Here is an 18,624-nt window from a genome sequence, read left to right as displayed (position 1 = left end):
ACCCCCCTCCCCACACCCCTCCCCTGGCAGGCCTCCTGGGAGCACTCTCGTATAAATAGATCTGCTTTATTCACCCCGGGGGTGGATGGCGGCGTCACTTCCAAGGACTGTGGGGCCCGCGGTGCTGCCAGGGCCCTCTGCGGTCTGGCTCTGTGTCCCTGCGTCCCTGCAGCCGTCTTGGCCCGGCACTGGCTGGCGTGCAGGGCCGGCAGGCCCGACTCTAACCACCCCCCCACCCCACCCCTGAAACAATAAATAAAGTTTCGCCTCCTGTCTCCAAAGCAAGCTGGGAGCGTGAGTGCTGGGGCTCCGGGCTTGCGGGGTGCTGTGTGCCGGGGGCCCCTCCAGTCTCTGGGCAGCCCCCGGGGCCAGCCCGGCCCTCCTGCCTTGGCTGCCCGCCCTGTGGCCTCAGAGTCTCTCCTGCACAGAGACGCGGCTCTCCTTGCCGTCCTCCTGGGCCACAGGCTGGCACCTGAGCAGTGTCTCCTGCACCGGGGACAGGTACTCGGACTCCTCGGGCTGGGGTGTCGGCAGGTCCTGAAGCTTGGTGCCCTGGGGAGATGAGGAGACGAGGGAGGCGCCGCCGGGTCATCCCAGCAGCATCCCGAGGTGCCTTCCCGCCCCGGCACCGCCCCCCCTCCAGCTCCTTCCCCTGTCCCAGATGTGGGCTGGGGATTGCACGGGCGCCTCCTGCCCCCTGCTGGCCACACCGGAAGTCACCGAGGCTTCCAGAGCAGGAGTCCAAGGACGGGAGGGACAGACCCCCGGGGAAGCTCAAACCAGTCGGACTCCACCAACATGCGGGGCGAGGGCAGGAGGTGACAAGGGCGGGGCGGGGGGGCAGTTTGGTCCTTGAGGCCAGATGTGGCCCCCAGGCTAGGCCCCAGCCAGGGCCACCTCAGTCGGGGCAGCAAGAGGACCCCCTTTCCAGCTTGCCCTCACTTCCCGGTCCTGGGGCGGGGGGGCCCTACCTCCTCGGGCTTCTTCTTGCTCCACTTCCCTAGAGAGAGGGCGAGAGGACCCAGGTCAGGGGCGGGCACAGCTCTTGGGGCCCCTCCCGCCCTCCCCGGCCGGGCACTCACAGATGCAGGCGGGCACCACCAGGGCCATGCACAGGATGGCCAGCACGACGGGGAGCGCCACCAGCGTCCTCGTCCGATCCTGGACACCTGCAGGAGCAGACGCGTCCAGGTGGCTGCCCGCCCCCACCCCAGAGGCCGCCTGCCCCGGCCGGGCCCAAGGTCCTTTTGAGGCTCGGCAGATCTTCCCAACAACGGCCCAGCAGTGCTCGAGAGCAACCCAACTCGATGCTCAGGGGTTGCCCCCTGCAGTGCTCGGGGAACCGTATGTGGTGCTGGGATCCGAGCCAGCTGTGGGCAAGGCCAGCCATCTTACCTGCTGGGCCATCTTTTCAGCTCCCAGAACACACACACACACACACACACACACACACACACACACATGCACACACACACACACACGCACACACACACACACACGCACACACACACACACACACTGCCAACATTTAAAACTCAGAAGACTGGGCCATAAGGAAAGTACAAGAAGTGACTTGCCTCGCACACACTCCGCCCAGGTTTGATCCCAGCACCACAAATGGTCCCCCCGAGCCCCACCAGGAGCGATTCCTGAGCACAGAGCGAAGGGTAAGCCCTGAGCACCACCCGGCATGAGCGCCCCCCCCAAAAAAAAAGTTAAAATGTTGATATTCTATGTTTTGTCCATTGCGGACTTTACATTAATTTTGAGATGCTTTAAAGCTTAGATCAAGATGTTCTTTATCTTGAATTTTTATCTTGTTGCTGTAGTTTGCCGGGTGACCCCTTCAAGGTGCCCGAGCAAAGACTCTCCCTCCTCTCTCCAGCCCTCCAGGCTTCGGTCCCCCACATGGCCTCCGGGCCTGAGTGCAGCCCTCGAGACCCCTGAGCCCCACAGGCTGGCCTGAGTGGTCCCTGGCACCCCAGGGCCAGGGCAGACCCCCGTCCTGGCGCCCGCACATGGACCCACCAGCCTGGTGGTAAAGCATTGTCAGTACTGGCCCCAGACCCCTCGGCACTGCTCAAGGGCTCCCCACAGGGAAGGGAGGGAGGGAGAGAGGGAGGGGAAGAGAGAAAGAAAGAAAGAAAGAAAGAAAGAAAGAAAGAAAGAAAGAAAGAAAGAAAGAAAGAAAGAAAGAAAGAAAGAAAGAAAGAAAGAAAGAAAGAAAGAGGAAAAAAGGAAGGAAGAAAGAGGAAGGAGAGGAGGGAAGGAAGGAAGGAAGGAAGGAAGGAAGGAAGGAAGGAAGGAAGGAAGGAAGGAAGGAAGGAAGGAAGGAAGGAGAGAAGGAGGGAAGGAAGGATGGAAGGAAGGAAGGGTGTTTCTCCGCCCCCCAACCGCTCCCCTCCTGCAGCTCTCGGGGAAGACCCCCTCAGCCGCCCCTCGGAGCAGAGGCCTGAGAGCGGCACCTCACCAGCTGGCCCTTGAAGCATGGGGAGGGCAGAGGGCCCCAGAGCTGTAGCCCAACACGCAGCGCACTCGCACCCTAGCCACCAGGTGCTCCCACTAACCGCCTAAGGAGCTGCTCTGATGAGCCCATTTTACAGGTGGAGCGACTGAGGCTCAAAGAGTGCCAGACACTTGTCTTGGCCGCACAGATCCACAGCAGGGCCAGGGTGCCACTGCCCAAAAGTCCCCTCTCTCCACCGCCCTCCTCCTTTCCCCAGCTTCTGTGTTCCTGCGTGCCTCAGTATCCCCCGCCCTCCCATCCACACACACACTCACACACACGGGACCGACCTCCAGACTCACCACAGACAGCGTCTGTCACGTTTGTCCCCGCCCGAAGCTCCACCAGCCCGAGGGCCTCACAGCTGTGTCCAGACGCACATGGATGGGGAGAGACACGAGTTTCACCGTGAGGGGGACGCCCAGCCTCCAAGACGGGCCCCCCCCCCAGCCAGCAGGCTCACGAGCAAGAGCTGCAAGCCCCCGCGCACGGGCAACAGTGGGAATGACACGGGCTGCTCGGGGGGGGGGGGGGGCTCGGGGACAGGGGTAGTCTTGCAGGCGTGACTCCAGCTGTCGCCGCGTGCCGCCCTTCGCGACAGAGGCTGGTGAGAGACGAGGGCTGCTCCACAAAGTGCTCCAGGGCCAGAAAGGGGCGTGAGGGGCGCTGGGGGCCCATTCTCCACCTCAGCACTAGGCCACTGAGGCCCCGGAACTCTGAGTCGGGGGGAGGGCACCCTGGACAGCACATGCAGCTCTGGGCAGCACCCTGGCCCCCGCCGGCACCGTCCTCCTGCCCACTGGGATAGCGCCTGTCTCCAGACGTGAGCCAAGAGGCCCTGGGGAGAAGCCAGTCAAGGAAGGAGCTCGGGTCAAGGGTCATTCAGAAGCAATTGGGAGTAGGCCCCGGGTCTGTCTGACCCATGGGGTGGGGGGGCCAGTGCTCTGCAGCTCAGCAGGACGGTGTGGTGCAGGGAGGGCGAGGGGGGGCATTATGGCCTTCCTGATGGGAGGGACTGACTCGGGAAAGAGCTGCGTCTGCAAGAGGCGGGTGACCAAAGAGCCCTAAGCCGGCAGGACGGTTTCCCTGAGCTCGGCTGTGACACCCGGTGTCCTCCAAGCCGAGTTTTTTTTTTTTTTTAATTTTCTTTTCGTGTTTTGGGTCACACCTGGTGATGCTCAGGAGTCACTCCTGGCTCTGCACTCAGGAATTACTCCTGGCGGTGCTCGGGGGACCCTATGGGATGCCGGAGCATGAACCCGGGTCGGCCGTGTGCAAGGCAGACACCCTCCCCGCTGTGCTATGGCTCTGGCCCAAAGCCGAGTTTTTAAGCCTCTGTGGAGGCTTCTGTGCTGAGAAGCCTCCACAGACAGAGCGGTCAGGGAAGGAGGACTCAGAGGAGGACTCAGGCTCAGTGCAGGGGGCGGCCAGCAAACCTGAGAGGCCAAAGCCCAGGGGCCCCGGGGCCCCCGGGAAGGACCCCCAGGTCCCACAGAAGCACGAGCCCATCTCTCACGTCAGAGAGCCTCGGTCCCTGCCTCAAGACCTGGGAGGTGCCAATGCTCCCCCTTTCCCGAGAGGGCACCCCGGCTCAGAGCACTGAGACCCTCCCGCTCCCAGGGGCCTGGGCCCCTTCTTGGCTACAGGAAGACAGAAGCCAGGGGTCTGCACGAAGACCCCTCTAGCTCCCACTCGCGTTTATCAGGAAAGATTGACTAGATGAATTCACAGCTGGAGGTGGAATGGGAGGGAAAAGAAAAGACCGAGTCCACGTGCTGGAGAAAGGGAGAGAGAGAACCATGAGGAGGCCAACAGGACAGTGGGGAGGGTGTTTGCCTTGTACGCAGCCGACCCGGGTTCGATCCCCGGCATCGTCCCCCAGCACTGCCAGGAGTTAAGTCCTGAGCATCGTCAGGTGTGACCCAAAAAGTCAAAAAACAAAAGAAAAAGAAAGACAACCAAGAGGGTGCTGCGTCCTGTGTCCGCGGGCACAGAAGCCCAGCAGGGGGGCCAAGGACATGGTGGCGTCTGCCGGGAGGACGGGGTGGCAGAGGGAGGGGACAACGTCACCACAGGCCCTCGGCGTCTTCCTGACCACCTGCCCGTCCTCCCCTTGTTCCATTTGGGGGTCTCTGAAGCAGGTGCTCAGGGATGGGCCCCTGTGACGGGCTGGGTCGTGTGCTGACCGGACACTCTGGGAGTACCCCGGGGAGGGCTCCAGGGCCACACCAGGTGATGCCCGAGGGGCCACCAGAGCTGGCACCCAGCTGCACTGGGCCACGCGGGCAGGAGCTTCCCCTCTGGACTATCTCTCAGGCCCCTTACAACTTGCAAAAAGTTGCCGGGTTGTCCAAGGGTCTTGGAGGCAGAAGAGCCTGCTGCAGGAGAAAGGGCGCTGTGCTGATGGTGTGGCTAGGCCCCTGGGAGAGGCAGAGGGCGGAGCTGGGAGGGTGGTACCTCGGGGCCCAGGCTGCGCTGCAGCCTCCAGCCAACAGAGGGCCCCGCAGGCCAGGAGGAGGGTCCTGGGAAACCAAGAGTGCCGGGGAGGACAAAAGGAGGACTTGGAGGAAGATCTTGGGAAGGGCCCCGGGAAGGGCCATGAGGAAGCCAAGGGCCACGGGGAAGGCCATGGGGAGGAGAAGGAGGGCCGTGAGGGGGGCTATAGGAGGACCCTAGGAGGGTCACGGGAGAGTCATGGGGAGGACGATCAGGAACGTTATGGGGAGGACCATGGGGAGGGCCAGTGGCAGGAGCCAGGGCTGTGGCTGAGATGGGCCAGTGACGAAACAGGAAGTCCAGCAAAGCCGGGGAAGGGGGGAGGGGGTGCAGAGGGAGGGGTGTGCGAGAGGGGAGGGGAGCTCTAAGAGTCCCAGGAAGCAGGAGAGACACAGAGACACGCCAAGGTCACGCCCACCAAAGGAGCAGAGGGGCACTGGCTGTGTGTGTGTGCGCGTGAGTGTGTGTGTGTGCGTGTGTGTGCGCGTGTGCATGTGTGTGTGTGTGTGCGCGCACGAGTGTGTGTGCGTGTGTGTGCATGTGTGCGCACACGTGTGTGTGTGTGTGTGTGTGCGTGTGTGCAGGGCGGGTCTGGCGATGGGGGGAGAGGGCTGCAGAGCGCAGAGAGACTGAGCCCACAGGAGCAGAGTCCCGATACCTTCTCCACGGGCGACACTTGTCAAAAGCAGACGACACATTGGAGAAGAAGCCGACGGGGCAGGCTTCACAGACGGTGTCCTGGGTCCCGGTAGCTGGGAAGGAAGGAGGGGACGTGAGTCACCGCAGGGTCCCCCTGGCTCTCCAGAGGGGACCCAGCGACAAGGCGGAGCAGGAGGAGCTTCCTGCCTTTAGTACTCGTCCTCTGCAGGGCCCCCCAAACCCTGGGGGCCCCAGACAGGCGCCTCCCCTCCACCCCAGCCTCCCGGGCGGCGACCCTGAGGCCTCGCCCGCCCACCCCAGCGAGTGCCCACGGTGGCTGGCGCCCTCCCCTCCATCCCTCTCCTGCCCCTCGGGCTGTCCCAGGCCGGCCCCTTACCCGTCTGCCGGACCCCGGAGCCCGGGGCGCAGGGGCTGTGTGGGACACAGCTCTCACAGGCCTCGCTGGTACAGTGCTGGCCTTCCGCACACGTGCAGGTGGTGTCCGTTTCCGGCGTCCCCTCCCTCAGGACCCGCAGCCCTAGGTCTGGGCAGAGGCGGGCAGGAAGGTGGGACGCGCTGCGGGCTGCATGCGAGGCCCCGTTCCTCGCCCCTTCCTGCCCACGGCCCCTTTGCCTCCCCTTCCCTGCAGTGGCCCCTGCGGCCGCAGGGCCGCCCCGACTCCAATCCCAGGAGTCCCCAGCTGAACCCAGAGCACAGAAAGGCGGCGTGGAGCCCCAGCCCAGCTCCCGAGCCCGTCCCGCCGGCAGGCACGCACTGTGGTCACAGTAGCGGTGCTGGTGACAGCGGGGCTCTCTGTTCCAAGTGCCCAGGAATTCATCTTGACCGCAAGAAATACACTCGGTGCCAGCCGCCTCCGAGCAGTCCTTCACCAGCTTCTTTCCTGGAAAACGTCAGGAAATGCGGCCACTCCGGAGCCCCGGAGCGTCAGGTGCTTCCTGCAAATGCTCCAGACGGGGCTGGCGGGGACGCTGAGATGACGATCTCGCCTTCCTGCCTGGCCCGCCTGCAGAGAGGACTCGGAGGCCTGGCGGGGCGGGGGGAACCCCGCATGCTCTCCCCGCCAGGCAAGGAGGGCCAGCCCCCAGGGGGTCGTGGTCCAGACTCAAGTTCACAGCGGACACGCGAGAGGGGGACGGGGCTCGGCCTCAGCCAGTCAAACCCCGAGGGGCGGGTCAGCGTCTCACCTGGCTGGCACAGATCACAGCACTGGCCGTCTATCGAGTACTGGTTCTCTCTGCATGCAGCGGGTGATTCTGGGAGGACCTGGAAACAGAACTGGGTGGCGTGAAGGGCTCCAAACACCTCTGCTCGAGCCGGCACGTCGGGACAAGGGTTCGAAGAGAAATGGGAGGCCAGAGCGACAGCACAGCGGGTAAGGGCGTTTGCCTTGCACGCGGCCGACCCGGGTTCAATCGCCGGCATCTCATAGGGTCCCCCGAGCACTGCCAGGAGTAATTCCTGAGTGCAGAGCCAGGAGTAACCCCTGAGCACCTCTGGGTGTGACCCAAAAAAGCAACAACAACAACAAAGAAGAGTGAAGTGGAAATCCAAGGCAGAGAGACAGGCCTGCAGATGACTCAGAGTGTTTGTTTTAACCAAACTGCCAATGATGGGATCAAAAAACAGCAGCAACAAAGCCATTGGCTCATCACCACTGTTGTTTTACAAAGTGATGGTTCCCGCCAACACCCCGTACCACATATAGCCCCTGGAGCACCACCAAGGGTCATGCCTGAGCACAGAGCTAGGAATAGGCCCTGAGTGTGCCAGGGTCCGGCCCAACCCCGCCCCCGCCCCCACCCCGACACCCACACGCACAGGGACTGCTCTGAATCCGAGCTAAACAGATCTTCCTTCTGGCTCGACTCCGGAGTCTTTCCTGCGCCCGGAGACCCAGGAACACGTGAGGACTCATTCTGTCCGGGGAGGAGGCTGGCGGCCCCGGCTGGCCCCCGTCCTAGCCGGCGCTATATTTAGCACCACCTCTTCCTTCTATTCTCCTGCTCGCTCCCCCCACCCCCACCCCTTCGCCGAGCCCCATCATGTTTGCTGCCTCCAGACCCTCTCCTCTGACCCTCCCTCTCGGAGACAGGAGGATGAGGTCTAACTCCCCCCCTCACCAACGATGTCAACGAGACAGAGATGCAGGGCAGCCTGATATCAACAACAAAAATCAATGTTGGGGATGAGAGATAGCACAGCAGAGAGGGCGTTTGCCTTGCACGTGGCCAACCCGGGTTCGATTCCCAGCATCCCATAGGGTCCCCTAAGCACCGCCAGGAGTAATTCTTGAGTGCAGAGCCAGGAGTAACCCCTGTGCATCACCAGGTGGGACCCATAAAGGAAAAAACAAAAACAAAAACAAAAAAATCAATGTCTTCTTTAAAAAAAAAAAAATCAGTCTCAACATCACTCTGTCAACTCGACTGTCATTTGTACTACATTTTTTCTTTTTTTGGTTTTTGGGTCACACCCGGCGATGCACAGGGTTATTCCTGGCTCTTCACTCAGGAATTACCCCTGGCGGTGCTCAGGGAACCGTATGGGATGCTGGGATTAGAACCCGGGTCGGCCGCGTGCAAGGCAAACGCCCTACCCGCTGTGCTATCGCTCTAGCCCAAGAAACTTAGATAAATTCCCTAGATGAGCTCAGTCTTTTGTTATCTAAAACCCTGATTTACATGTTTCACTTATGTTGCCCAATGAGTAAAAAGATGCCCATGTTACTCCTATATACTTGATACATAGTGATATATGGTCCATGCCAGGAAACCCATCATTTTTATCTTCTGCTATAAATCTACAGAATTTTCAATAACAATTCAATACAGAATTTGCTCATGTATAAGCTTTTTTTTTTTTTTTTTTACTTTTTGTGTCACACTCGGCAATGCTCAGGACTGACTCCTGGCTCTGCACTGAGGAATCACTCCTGGCAGTGCTCGGGGGACCCTATAGGATGCTGGGAATTGAACCTGGGATGGCCGCATGCAAGGCAAACACCCTACCAGCTGTGCTATCACTCCAGCCCCTTCTTTTCTCTTTTTGCTGTGCTGGGGATTGAATCTCATGCGTGCAAGGCTGCAAGGCCTGCACTAAGCCACTGAGACACATTTATTTTCAACCTAAGCCCGTGTCATGGCTGCGAGAGAGAAGCAGTATCACTTCTCATTAATAGGAGGCAGCTCCAAAAATAAATTAGAAACAAAGCAATGGTATTAACCCCTCCGCTGGCTGTTCCGCTCACTGAAGGGCCTCCATCTCAGCCCTGCTCTCGACTTTCATTTTTAAAAGAGGGGGTGGGGGGGAGTAGAGTGATAGGATAGCAGGTAGAGCACTTGCCTAGCGTGTAGCCTAGCTGGGTCTGATTCCCTGGCTCGCTCTATGGCTCCCTGAGCCCTACCAGGAGTGATTCCTGAGTGCAGAGCCAGGAGTGATCCCTGAGCACTGCCAGGAGAGTCCAAAATCAAACAAACCAAAACCAATTAGGGACTGTGAGGAAGACTCAAAGGACCAGAGCACATGCTTCCCATGTGAGGCCCTGGGTTCGATTTCTGGTACCCCATGGTCCCTCAAGGACCCAGTGGGAAGTAGTACACCTCCCCCAGCACTCTGGGTGTGGCCCCAACACCAAAGTTACTTTAAAAGGGAGGATTAGGGGCCAGGAGTGTGGCATGTGCAAGGGTTCGGTCCCTGGCACCACCAGGTGTGGGCCTGACGACTCCTATGGCCCATGTGACGTGGACTCCACAACAACAAAAAATAACAAGAGGATTAGTGAGCCCTGGAGAGGCATCTGCCATGTGTTCCAGGGCCAGAGACTTCTCCCTACCCCGCCCCGAGGGAATAGGAAGCCCGCAGCCGAAAACCTCCGGAATTTAATTGCCACCATGCTCACAGCTGCTCTTCACACACTTGGACCGACCTCACTCACAAGTGAACCTGTTCCTGGACCGTACGGCTGAGACACTTCATACACACACCTGACCCATACTCCAAGAGCACCGCACCACGTTTGATGGGGTTCAAAGTAGGAGGCCACCGATCTTAGAGAGAAATATTTTTTTACAGATATATATATATATATGAAAGCACACAACGCTCAACTTCTCTCTTTTTTTTTTTGCTTTTTGGGTCACACCCAGCGATGCACAGGGGTTACTCCTGGCTTTGCACTCAGGAATTACTCCTGGCGGTGCTTGGGAGAGCATATGGGATACCGGGGATCGAACCCGGGTCGGCCGCGTGCAAGGCAAACGCCCTCCCCGCTGTGCTATCGCTCCGGCCCCACAACGCTCAACTTCTAACAACCTATTAGTGATCTCTTATAGAAGGGCTTAATGGTCCCTGGGTGGAATACAACAATCCTCACTATTTTCCTCTAAGGATACATTTTTGTAGCATTTTCAGTGGTTTTCATAACAAACAATACAAAATATATTATTTCAGTTCTGCAATGAGGCAGGGATTGGGTTTCAGGATGGAAACACCCGGAATATGGTGGTGGGAAGGTGTCATGGTGGTGGGATAAGTGTTTGAGCATTAAAGGTAATAACATATTGTGAACTACTTTATGAAATTTGACAATTATTAAAAAAGAAAAATGAGAAGGATTTTCCCAAGAGCCGCAGAGTGAATGGGTGTCACCAAACATAGCCGGTGCCCCCCAAGGTCATCCAAACTGGGCAGAGCACAGGTCCAAGAGTCCAACAAGATGCCAGCCGGGCCTTCAGAGCCCTGCCTAGTCCCGTTATCTCTCCTACCCTCAGTTCCACCTCTCCACACCGGGAGAGCTCCAGCCCGCCCTGCCGTGAAGATGAGGAGATGAGCGGGTGTGTCTGGGCAGGGCCGGGATGCAGCAGCAGCAGCGACACCAGCCTGCCCGTGAGGAACGGGCTACCCACTTCCTGGCCAAGGAGGCCTCTCATGTGGTCTGGGGGGCAAAGCATGGAGTGGTCTTACCCTAAAGGGCAAAGAAACAGAAAAAGTTGCCACACATATGCAAACACACACACACATACATGCACACATGCACAATCACATGCACACACAACTACATGTGTACACACATACATACATGCACAATCATGCATACACACATGCACATATACACATGTGCACACTCACATGCAGAAATATGCAAACACAAACTCATGCACACACACATACATACACACACACACACACACAGAGCACATCAAAGCACTCCACCCCCTTCAACCTTCTCCCTGCAACCCTGTGCACTGTCCCACAAACACAAAGGGCCTGCCGTTCCCTGGCTCCCACTGACCCATGCCAACGGGCCCTGAACCAAGGAGACTCACCCTCCGAGGAGCCAGCTCAGGAATCAGACAGATAGAGATTTGTTTAGGCTCCACCCAACAGGGAAGGCATTTCCCTCTGAGCCTCAGTTTGTTCTTCTGTATAATGGGGGAGTTGAGAGGAAGCTGACCTAAACACATAAGGCAGACCAAGAACACAAAATGCCTAGGAGCTCTCCATAAATAGCCCCGTTTCAATCCAGTCACACAGCCCCATCTCCACCTGGAGCCAAAATTAGGTGTAGTCGCCTAGGAAGCCTCTGCCAGCCTGCAGGACAGTTCCCGGCTCTGTCCACCCCTTCCCACAAGGGCCCTCTTCTCCCGCGGCTCCACCCTCTTCCTGCCTCCCTTCTCCTGGAGACCGGTTGCCTAGAGTGAAAATGAAAGCTTTGGGCGCCAGCCGCCTCCCTATCTCTGCAGACTCCACACACATCCCGGGACTGGCCATTCCGGTTCAAACTCCAGGGGAGAAGGTCCAGCCCCAGAACGGAGGGGGAGGCCGACAGGTACGGGGGATTCCCAGCCTCCAGAATGAGGAACTACAAGAATACATTTCAACAAAAAAGTGAGTCAAGAGTGAGCTTCTGAGAATCCCGGAGACACGCTCGGTGGAGCACATCTGGGTCCTGCGGGTGCCGGAGACACCCGGGATGGTCCCCTCTCCCTGCCGGCGTCCCACCCACTGTTCATCTCCCCCAGGGGCTTCCCTGAAGCACAGACACAGCCTTGGGGATTCCTCTGCGGGCTCCTCAAAGATCTGGGGGCAGATGGAGGTGCTCAAAGCCCCCCCACCCTTCCCAGAGAAGCACCTGCGACTTGGCACCCACTCCTTGTCACCACATGACGCGCTGTGAGAAAGGGAAACCCGGGCTGGCCAAGAGATAGATGATAAGCAGCCCAGAGGCAGGCTGCGTGCTCAGTGGGAAGGAGACAGGAAACCCTCCAGCCGGCCGGCCTCTCTTCCCACTCCCGAGAGCCCAGCACTGGCCAGCCTCTGGGAAGCCCGGCAAACTCACTCCCCAGACTCACCCACAGAAGGCTCGGGGTTCCCTGCACTCCAGCCCCGTGGGTGCCCACTGGGCACGTTTCCCCCACTGCAATCCCCAGCAGAAAGGAAAGAGAGGAGGCTAGCCCGCCTCCTTGGCCCGGCCCTGGGCTACCTTGCCCGGCTCCCACCCACCTTCCCGCACCCCTGCCACAAACCAGCTGGGGAGGAGAGCATCCCTTGGCCCCCAGTCTGCCTTCTCGTCCCGCTCCCCGCTCTCAAATCCCCAGCTTTCCCCTCGGGGGTCGGGACAGCAATAACTCACGGGGGTCAGCAGGCAGCCCCAGAAGAGACTCTGCAGTGCCAGACGGACCATGGCGAGGTGCGAATCGCGCGCGGGAGCAGAGCGCGTGGGAGCCGCCACCACTCACTCAGCCGCCCCGGGCCCAGGCCCCGCCCAGGAAAGGGGCGTGGTCTCCGGGAACCAATCGCAGCCCGGCCCGCTTGGGGGCGGGGCCCGGCCGCTCTGGACTCCGGGGATTCCCCCAGGACCCTCCCGGGCGTCTGATTCTCCCCTGGGAAGTTTAGGGGACGCGCTCCGAGGGGAAAGCCCTTGCTCCTCCGCCTCCCTGGGACTGGGGAGGCCACGCTGAAGGATGCGAGGAGGCGACCCGCTTCCCGAATGGGGGGCGAGGGAAAGGAGGAGGGCGCAGGGAGGGAGCAGAGACCTGCCAGGGTGCTGGGGTGCACCCCCGGGACGTCCACCCCGTCGTCTCGCCTCCGGGAACCCTAGCAGAACCGAAAACGCCCCCACCGAGGATGGGGAGGCCTAAGGAAGTTCCCGGCACCTCAGAAAAAGGAAAGGCCTCCTCTGGGGTTTGGAGGGGGGAGAGATCTGGGAAGACATTTAAAGAAAAAGTTTTCTCTCTTTCAGAGGAAATACCCTCCGGTGGGCGCTGCGCCTCAGAGCCCCCATCCATCCGCCCCTCCATCTGCCCATCCGTCCGTCCATTCATCCTCCCATCCCTGTCCATTCATCCAGCCAGCCATCTGTCCATCTGTCTGCCCATCCATCCATTCGCCCATCCATCTGTCCATCCATGCAGCTGTGGCTTTCCATCAGGTTCTGTTCCATCCCAGTTCCCACCCAGTGCCCGGACAGAGAACCTTAGGGCACAGCAGCCTTCGCTGGAGCTGGTCCTAGGACCCCCTGAGAATCTCGAGAGACTGGCACTGAATGACGTGCGCATTTCCCTGCTTCATGAAGGCCTGACCAGCGTTCTCGAAACCCAAGTCAGCACCCTGCTCCCAACACCTGTGTTCCCAGCCAGGCTCTGCCTGGGCTCCAGTAAGCTTCAGTATTCCGCCCATGAAACCCTAGCGACTCGAACTAGAACGTGGTTGGAGTGAAAACTCCCACCTCTGAATTGCTGTGGTCGGTCAAAAGGCCAGGGTGATGGGGAGAGGACAGGGGAACCCCACCCTGCCGGTTTCTGCTGCCACAGCATTTTGCAGCCTGATGGGTTTTTCTCTGGGATCGAGTCCCTTTTCCATCCCCTCCCCCGAGACTCTAAATTCAGAGGTTCCCGTTCCTTCTCTGAGCTGCCCTATCTCCTCTTCCTCACTCCCCCCACCTCTTTCGTTGCAGTTCTCTTTGTAAACCCTAGATCTGATCAGCTCAGGGCACTTTCTTGCTTTAAAATATCTTTGAGGGGCTGGAGTGATAGCACAGCAGGGAGGCATTTGCCTTGCATGCGGCCGACCCAGGTTCCATTCCCAGCATCCCATAGGGTCCTCTGTGTACTGCCAGGAGTAATTCCTGAGTGCATGAGCCAGGAGTAACCCTGTGCATCACCGGGTGTGACCTAAAAAGCAATATATATATGTGTGTGTGTGTATATATATATACATATATATATATATATATATATATATATATATTTGAAGGGCTGGAGCAATAGTCCAGAGGGTAGGGCATTTGCCTTGCATGCAGGCAACCCGGGTTCCATCTCCAACATCCTATATTATATAGTCCCCTGAGCACCACCAGGAGTATATAATTACTCAGGAGTAATTCCTGAGTGCAGAGCCAGAAGTAACCCCTGAGCATCTCCGGGTGTGTCCCCACAAAAAAAAATAGAAGAAGAAGAAAAAGAAAAACCTCTTTGAGGGCTGGAGAGATGGTATAGCAGGTTGGGTGCTTGCCTTGCTGCAGCTGACCCCCTTTCCAGTCCTGGCACCACCAGGAGTGATCAATGAGCAGAGCCAGGAACACAGGTATAGACCCCCAAACAAACAAACAAACTCTTGGGGTTCCTCTCAGGATGCTCAGGGTGAGCAAGCCTCGGTGTTCTCAGGCCCAGTTCTGTCTCCATGCCCCCCGCCTGTTGCGCTGACCCAGGGAACATATTGACTTGGCCACGCTCACCTGCCTCCCACTTTCCAAACACACCATCCCTCACTTCTCCCTGTCTTCCTTCTTCCCTTCCCTTTCATGAAATCTGTTTAAGTTCAGTCTCCTTTTATATGGGTAGGGCAGTGGGAGAGGCCACACCTGGCAATGCTCAAAGCCCACTCTTGGCTCTGCACTCAGGAATTATTCCTGGCGGTGCTGAGGGGAACTTATGGGATGCCGGGGATCGAACCTGTGTCAGGTACATGCAAGAGCCTTACCCGCTGTACTATGGCCCCAGCCCCAGCAGTCTTTTTTAACTTAAAAAAAAAAATCAGTTGAGGGGCTGGAGTGATAGCACAGCGGGTAGGGCATTTTCCTTGCACACGGTCCGACCCAGGTTTGAGTCCCAGCATCCTATATGGTACCCCGAGCACTGCCAGAAGTAACTCCTGAGTGCAGAGCCAGGAGTAACCCCTAAGCATCGCTGGGTGTGACCCCCCCCCAAAAAAAATCGGTTGAGTGTTTTGATTGGCTCCCTACAGAGATATCTCTGAACCCCAAGCGTTTACAATTTTAGAATACCAGAATATTCATGTAAGCAATAGAAAATAGATTATCTAGCATCTGCCTGTGGCAGGCAGGCTCTAATGGTGGTGAGAAAATTCAAACTAATGGTGGTGGGATTGATGTTGAAATATTGAATGCAATCAATTAATGTGAACAACCTCATGAAAATAAAATTTAAAAAAAAATTTTTTTTCTTTTTGGGTCACACCCAGCAATGCTCAGGGGTTACTCCTGGCTCATGCACTCAGGAATTACTCCTGGCGGTGCTTAGGGGACCATATGGGATGCCGGGGATTGAACCCGGGTTGGCCGCGTGCAAGGCAAACACCCTATCCGCTGTGCTATCGCTCTGGCCCCTAAAATTTAAAAATTTTTAAAAATCGGTTGAGTTTCTGAGAGTTACAATACTGTTCATGATAGTTTTCCATGCAAATAATTCTAACACCAACCCACCTCCCCCCACAAAGACCCCAACATTGGTCCCTGTCAAACCCCTCCCAAAGGCCCGAGTAAGGGCTCAGGCTGACTGTCCTTTCCTGCGAAGACAAGGCTCACAGCAGACTCTTATCAGCCCTAGATTTCCCCACACTGCCCCCCCACCCCCGCAGCTCCTGGGTGGCAGAGGAGGATAGGGAGAAAATGGCAGATCTGTTCTTGATTTTTTTGTTTTTTGTTTTTTGTGGGGTTTTTTGTTTGTTTGTTTGTTTGTTTGTTTGTTTGTTTGGATCACATAGACAATGTTCAGGGGTTACTCCTGGCTCTGCACTCAGGAACCACTCCTGGCGGTGCTTGGGGGACCCTATGGGATACCAGGCCCCAAACCCGGGTCAGCCGTGTGCAAGACAAACGCCCTGCCCACTGTGCTATCGCTCCGGCCCCAGATTCTCTTCCTGAAGCTGCCGCCTCTCCCTCCCCACTTTGCATAAGTCTCCAGGATCCCCACTGGCATCACTACCAACTCAGCTGTGTGGATTATTTCTCCCGTTGTGTTGCCTTGGTTCCTTCGTTGCAATACCATGCCTTGGCATTTATCCCTAAACTCAAAAACGTTCACTCAAAAGGATATATATATATATATATGTATATATATATATATATATCACATTGTTTAGTACAATAGCCAAGAGATGGAAATAACCCAAAGGCCCAACTACGGATGAGTGGTTCAGAAAGTTGTGGTACGTATATATATATGGAATACTATGCAGCTTTAAAAGGAACAAAGTCATGTCATTTTGCTGCAGCATGAATGAATCTTGAGGATATCATGCTGAGTGAAGTCAGAAGAAAAGGGATAGGTACAATTGATCTCTCTCATATCTGGGACTTACAGACACAGTGTTTCTTTAGTGAAGCCACCTCTTTCCTTCCTCTTGAGACTGAGGAGGACTCTGCACCCACCAAAGCTGCCCCTCTGGTCCCACAGTATTCCTTGCTGGACCCCCTGGCCTGGCCCAAGGCATCTCTTGAGGGCAAGCTGAGTCTCTCCAAGCCCAGGGCACATAGGAGGATGCGTTCTTTTTTTTTTTTTTTTTTGCTTTTTTGGTCACATCCGGTGATGCTCAGGGGTCACTCCTGGCTCTGCACTCAGGAATTACTCCTGGCATTGCTCAGGGGACCCTATGGGATGCTGGGAATCAAACCCGGGTTGGCTGCGTGCAAGGCAAATGCCCTCCCTGCTGTGCTATCGCTCCAGCCCCCGGAGGACATATTTGACAGAAGATAAAATGAGATGTTCGGGTCACTTATAGTTCTCTTCTTCTTGGTCTCTGGGCCACACCCAGCAATGCTAATGGTGGTCACTCCTGGTGGTGCTCAGGAGACCATGCATGATGCCAGGGATTGATCCTGAGTCCGCTGCATGCATGACACCTGCTTTAACCCCTTTACTATCCCGCCCCGCCCCCCCACCCCTGTAACGTTTCATTCTTAGCAGAACCTCCTTTTCACCGGAAGAATAGAGAGAAAAAGGTGTAAGCAGGCCTTCCCAACACCGCCGTGGAGCTGGTGCCAGGCCTCAGAAACATTTGAAATCGGGGGATTTCCTGAAAACCGTTCAAACATACCCGGGATGAAGTGAATATTAAAACATCTTTTCCTTCTCCAACCCCCTTTGAAAAAAACAAGCGCAGTCCCATCCCTCGGGGAGGAGAGGGGAGGCGTGACGATAATCATTTTGGCCGTTACTTATTCTTTATTTGCTTGATTCCAAAATTGGGCCCTTCACAAAGCTGCCTTGGGAGGCAAGTACATAGAATTAAAACATTAATTATATTATATAAAACATATCATAGCAGCAATTAAAGCCGCTTAAATTAATGTGTGAAAGAATAAATAGTAGCCTTCGGGTCGCCCCATGGGGCGAGGACCAGAGAAGATAAAAGAAAGATATTTTAGTAACTGCAGATCCCGAGCAGACGTGTGCAGGCGGGCACAGACCCAGGGAAGGCACAGAATCTTCTCGGGCCTGGAAGAAGATGCTGGAAGCAGAAAGATGATCAATGGGAAGAGAGGCAAGATGCCAGAGCTCTGTTAAGACAGGGAGCTACGGTGGGCTCAGTGATGGGAATACAGCAAAGGATATTCAAAAGCACTTGGAGTGAGAAAATGGTTTCTTGGCCGGGGGGTGGAGGGGCGGGGGGCGGGGCGGGGCTTTGGGGGCTTTGGGATGGTCTCAGGACCAGGTTTTTAGAAATAAGAAGCATGCCTGGAGGTCAGTCAAGTCCAGAGCGGGGCTAGAGGGGTCTGGAGAGATAATACAGGAGACCCAGAATCCACCCCTCATCTGGTCCCCTGAGCCTGCCGTGGTTGCACCCATCCACCTTCAAAAATAAAAAATAAAAATGAAAAATTATAGTGGCGCTAGGATCTTAGGACCAGATGGTTTTAATACGCAAACAGGCTGTGTTAGTTCAGGTCTGAAGCAACTGCTCAGAGCTACCAGGCCGTAAGTGATAAGGCCTTGGGCCTAGGGCTGCCAAGCCTGTCTTTCCCTCCCTCCCTCCCTTCCTTCCTTCCTTCCTTCCTTCCTTCCTTCCTTCCTTCCTTCCTTCCTTCCTTCCTCCCTCCCTCCCTCCCTCCCTCCCTCCCTCCCTTCCTTCCTTCCTTCCTTCCTTCCTTCCTTCCTTCCTTGCTCCCCAGTGTAATAAAATGAATTTTTTAACATATGGTGTTGAAACAACTGAGTGTCAAGGTCAACCCTTCAGACACACACTGTTTCTTGACCCACACCTGGCAGTGCTCAGGGATTACTCCTGGCTGTATGCTCAGGGATCACTCTTGCAGGACTTGGAGGACCTTTTGGGGTGCCAGGAATGGATCAGGTCCACCATATGCAAAGGAAACACCTTACCCGACTCATCTCTCTGGCCCCCTAAAATAGATTTGTAAATGGCTTTATCTCTGCTCTAAAGGCCTGAATTCTGTTTAGTTACTTGCATTTTGTCTGGGGACAACACCAGGCGGTGCTCAGAGGTTACTCCTGGCTCTGCGCTCGAGAATGAACTCCTGGAGGTGCTCAGGGGACCATATGATGTCCTGGGGGTGGAACCCAGGTTAGTCACATGCAAGTAAGCTCCCTACCTGCTGTATTATCACACTGGCCCTAAAGGCCTGCATTTCTTTTCTTTTTCTTTCTTTTTATTTATGTATGTATGTATGTATTTATTTATTTATTGCTTTTTGGGTCACACCC

General features: G+C 56.6%; 1 protein-coding gene across 2 annotated transcripts; it reads right to left on the bottom strand.

Moving 5' to 3' along the window:
- Nucleotides 1-407: 407 nt before the first annotated feature.
- CD40 (CD40 molecule) lies at nucleotides 408-12,409 on the bottom strand. 2 transcript variants are annotated; one of them, XM_055139734.1, is made up of 9 exons: nucleotides 12,294-12,409; nucleotides 6,847-6,925; nucleotides 6,417-6,542; nucleotides 6,039-6,185; nucleotides 5,661-5,754; nucleotides 2,809-2,870; nucleotides 1,083-1,169; nucleotides 972-1,000; nucleotides 408-552 (listed from the first exon to the last, which is right to left on the bottom strand). In XM_055139734.1, exons 1-9 carry the CDS (start codon nucleotides 12,342-12,344, stop codon nucleotides 409-411), a joined length of 819 nt encoding a protein of 272 aa, XP_054995709.1. In that variant the 5' UTR covers nucleotides 12,345-12,409; the 3' UTR covers nucleotide 408. The 2 variants fall into 2 exon arrangements, with proteins under 2 accessions (XP_054995709.1, XP_054995711.1); XM_055139736.1 differs by lacking the exon at nucleotides 1,083-1,169.
- Nucleotides 12,410-18,624: the final 6,215 nt, after the last annotated feature.

Source organism: Sorex araneus, chromosome 5 (assembly GCF_027595985.1).
Source record: "Sorex araneus isolate mSorAra2 chromosome 5, mSorAra2.pri, whole genome shotgun sequence".
Classification (NCBI taxonomy): domain Eukaryota; kingdom Metazoa; phylum Chordata; class Mammalia; order Eulipotyphla; family Soricidae; genus Sorex; species Sorex araneus.
The sequence above is the reverse complement of the archived record's forward strand: the minus strand, read 5'-3'. Positions and strand labels throughout refer to the sequence as shown.

Excerpts from the sequence above, each read along its gene's own strand:
- CD40 (XM_055139734.1), bottom strand. The coding sequence starts at position 12,344 with ATGGTCCGTCTGGCACTGCAGAGTCTCTTCTGGGGCTGCCTGCTGACC. Across the intron at positions 5,755-6,038 it reads CTCCGGGGTCCGGCAGACGG|CTACCGGGACCCAGGACACC; the intron begins GTAAGGGGCCGG and ends CTTCCTTCCCAG. Across the intron at positions 553-971 it reads GCAAGAAGAAGCCCGAGGAG|GGCACCAAGCTTCAGGACCT; the intron begins GTAGGGCCCCCC and ends TCATCTCCCCAG.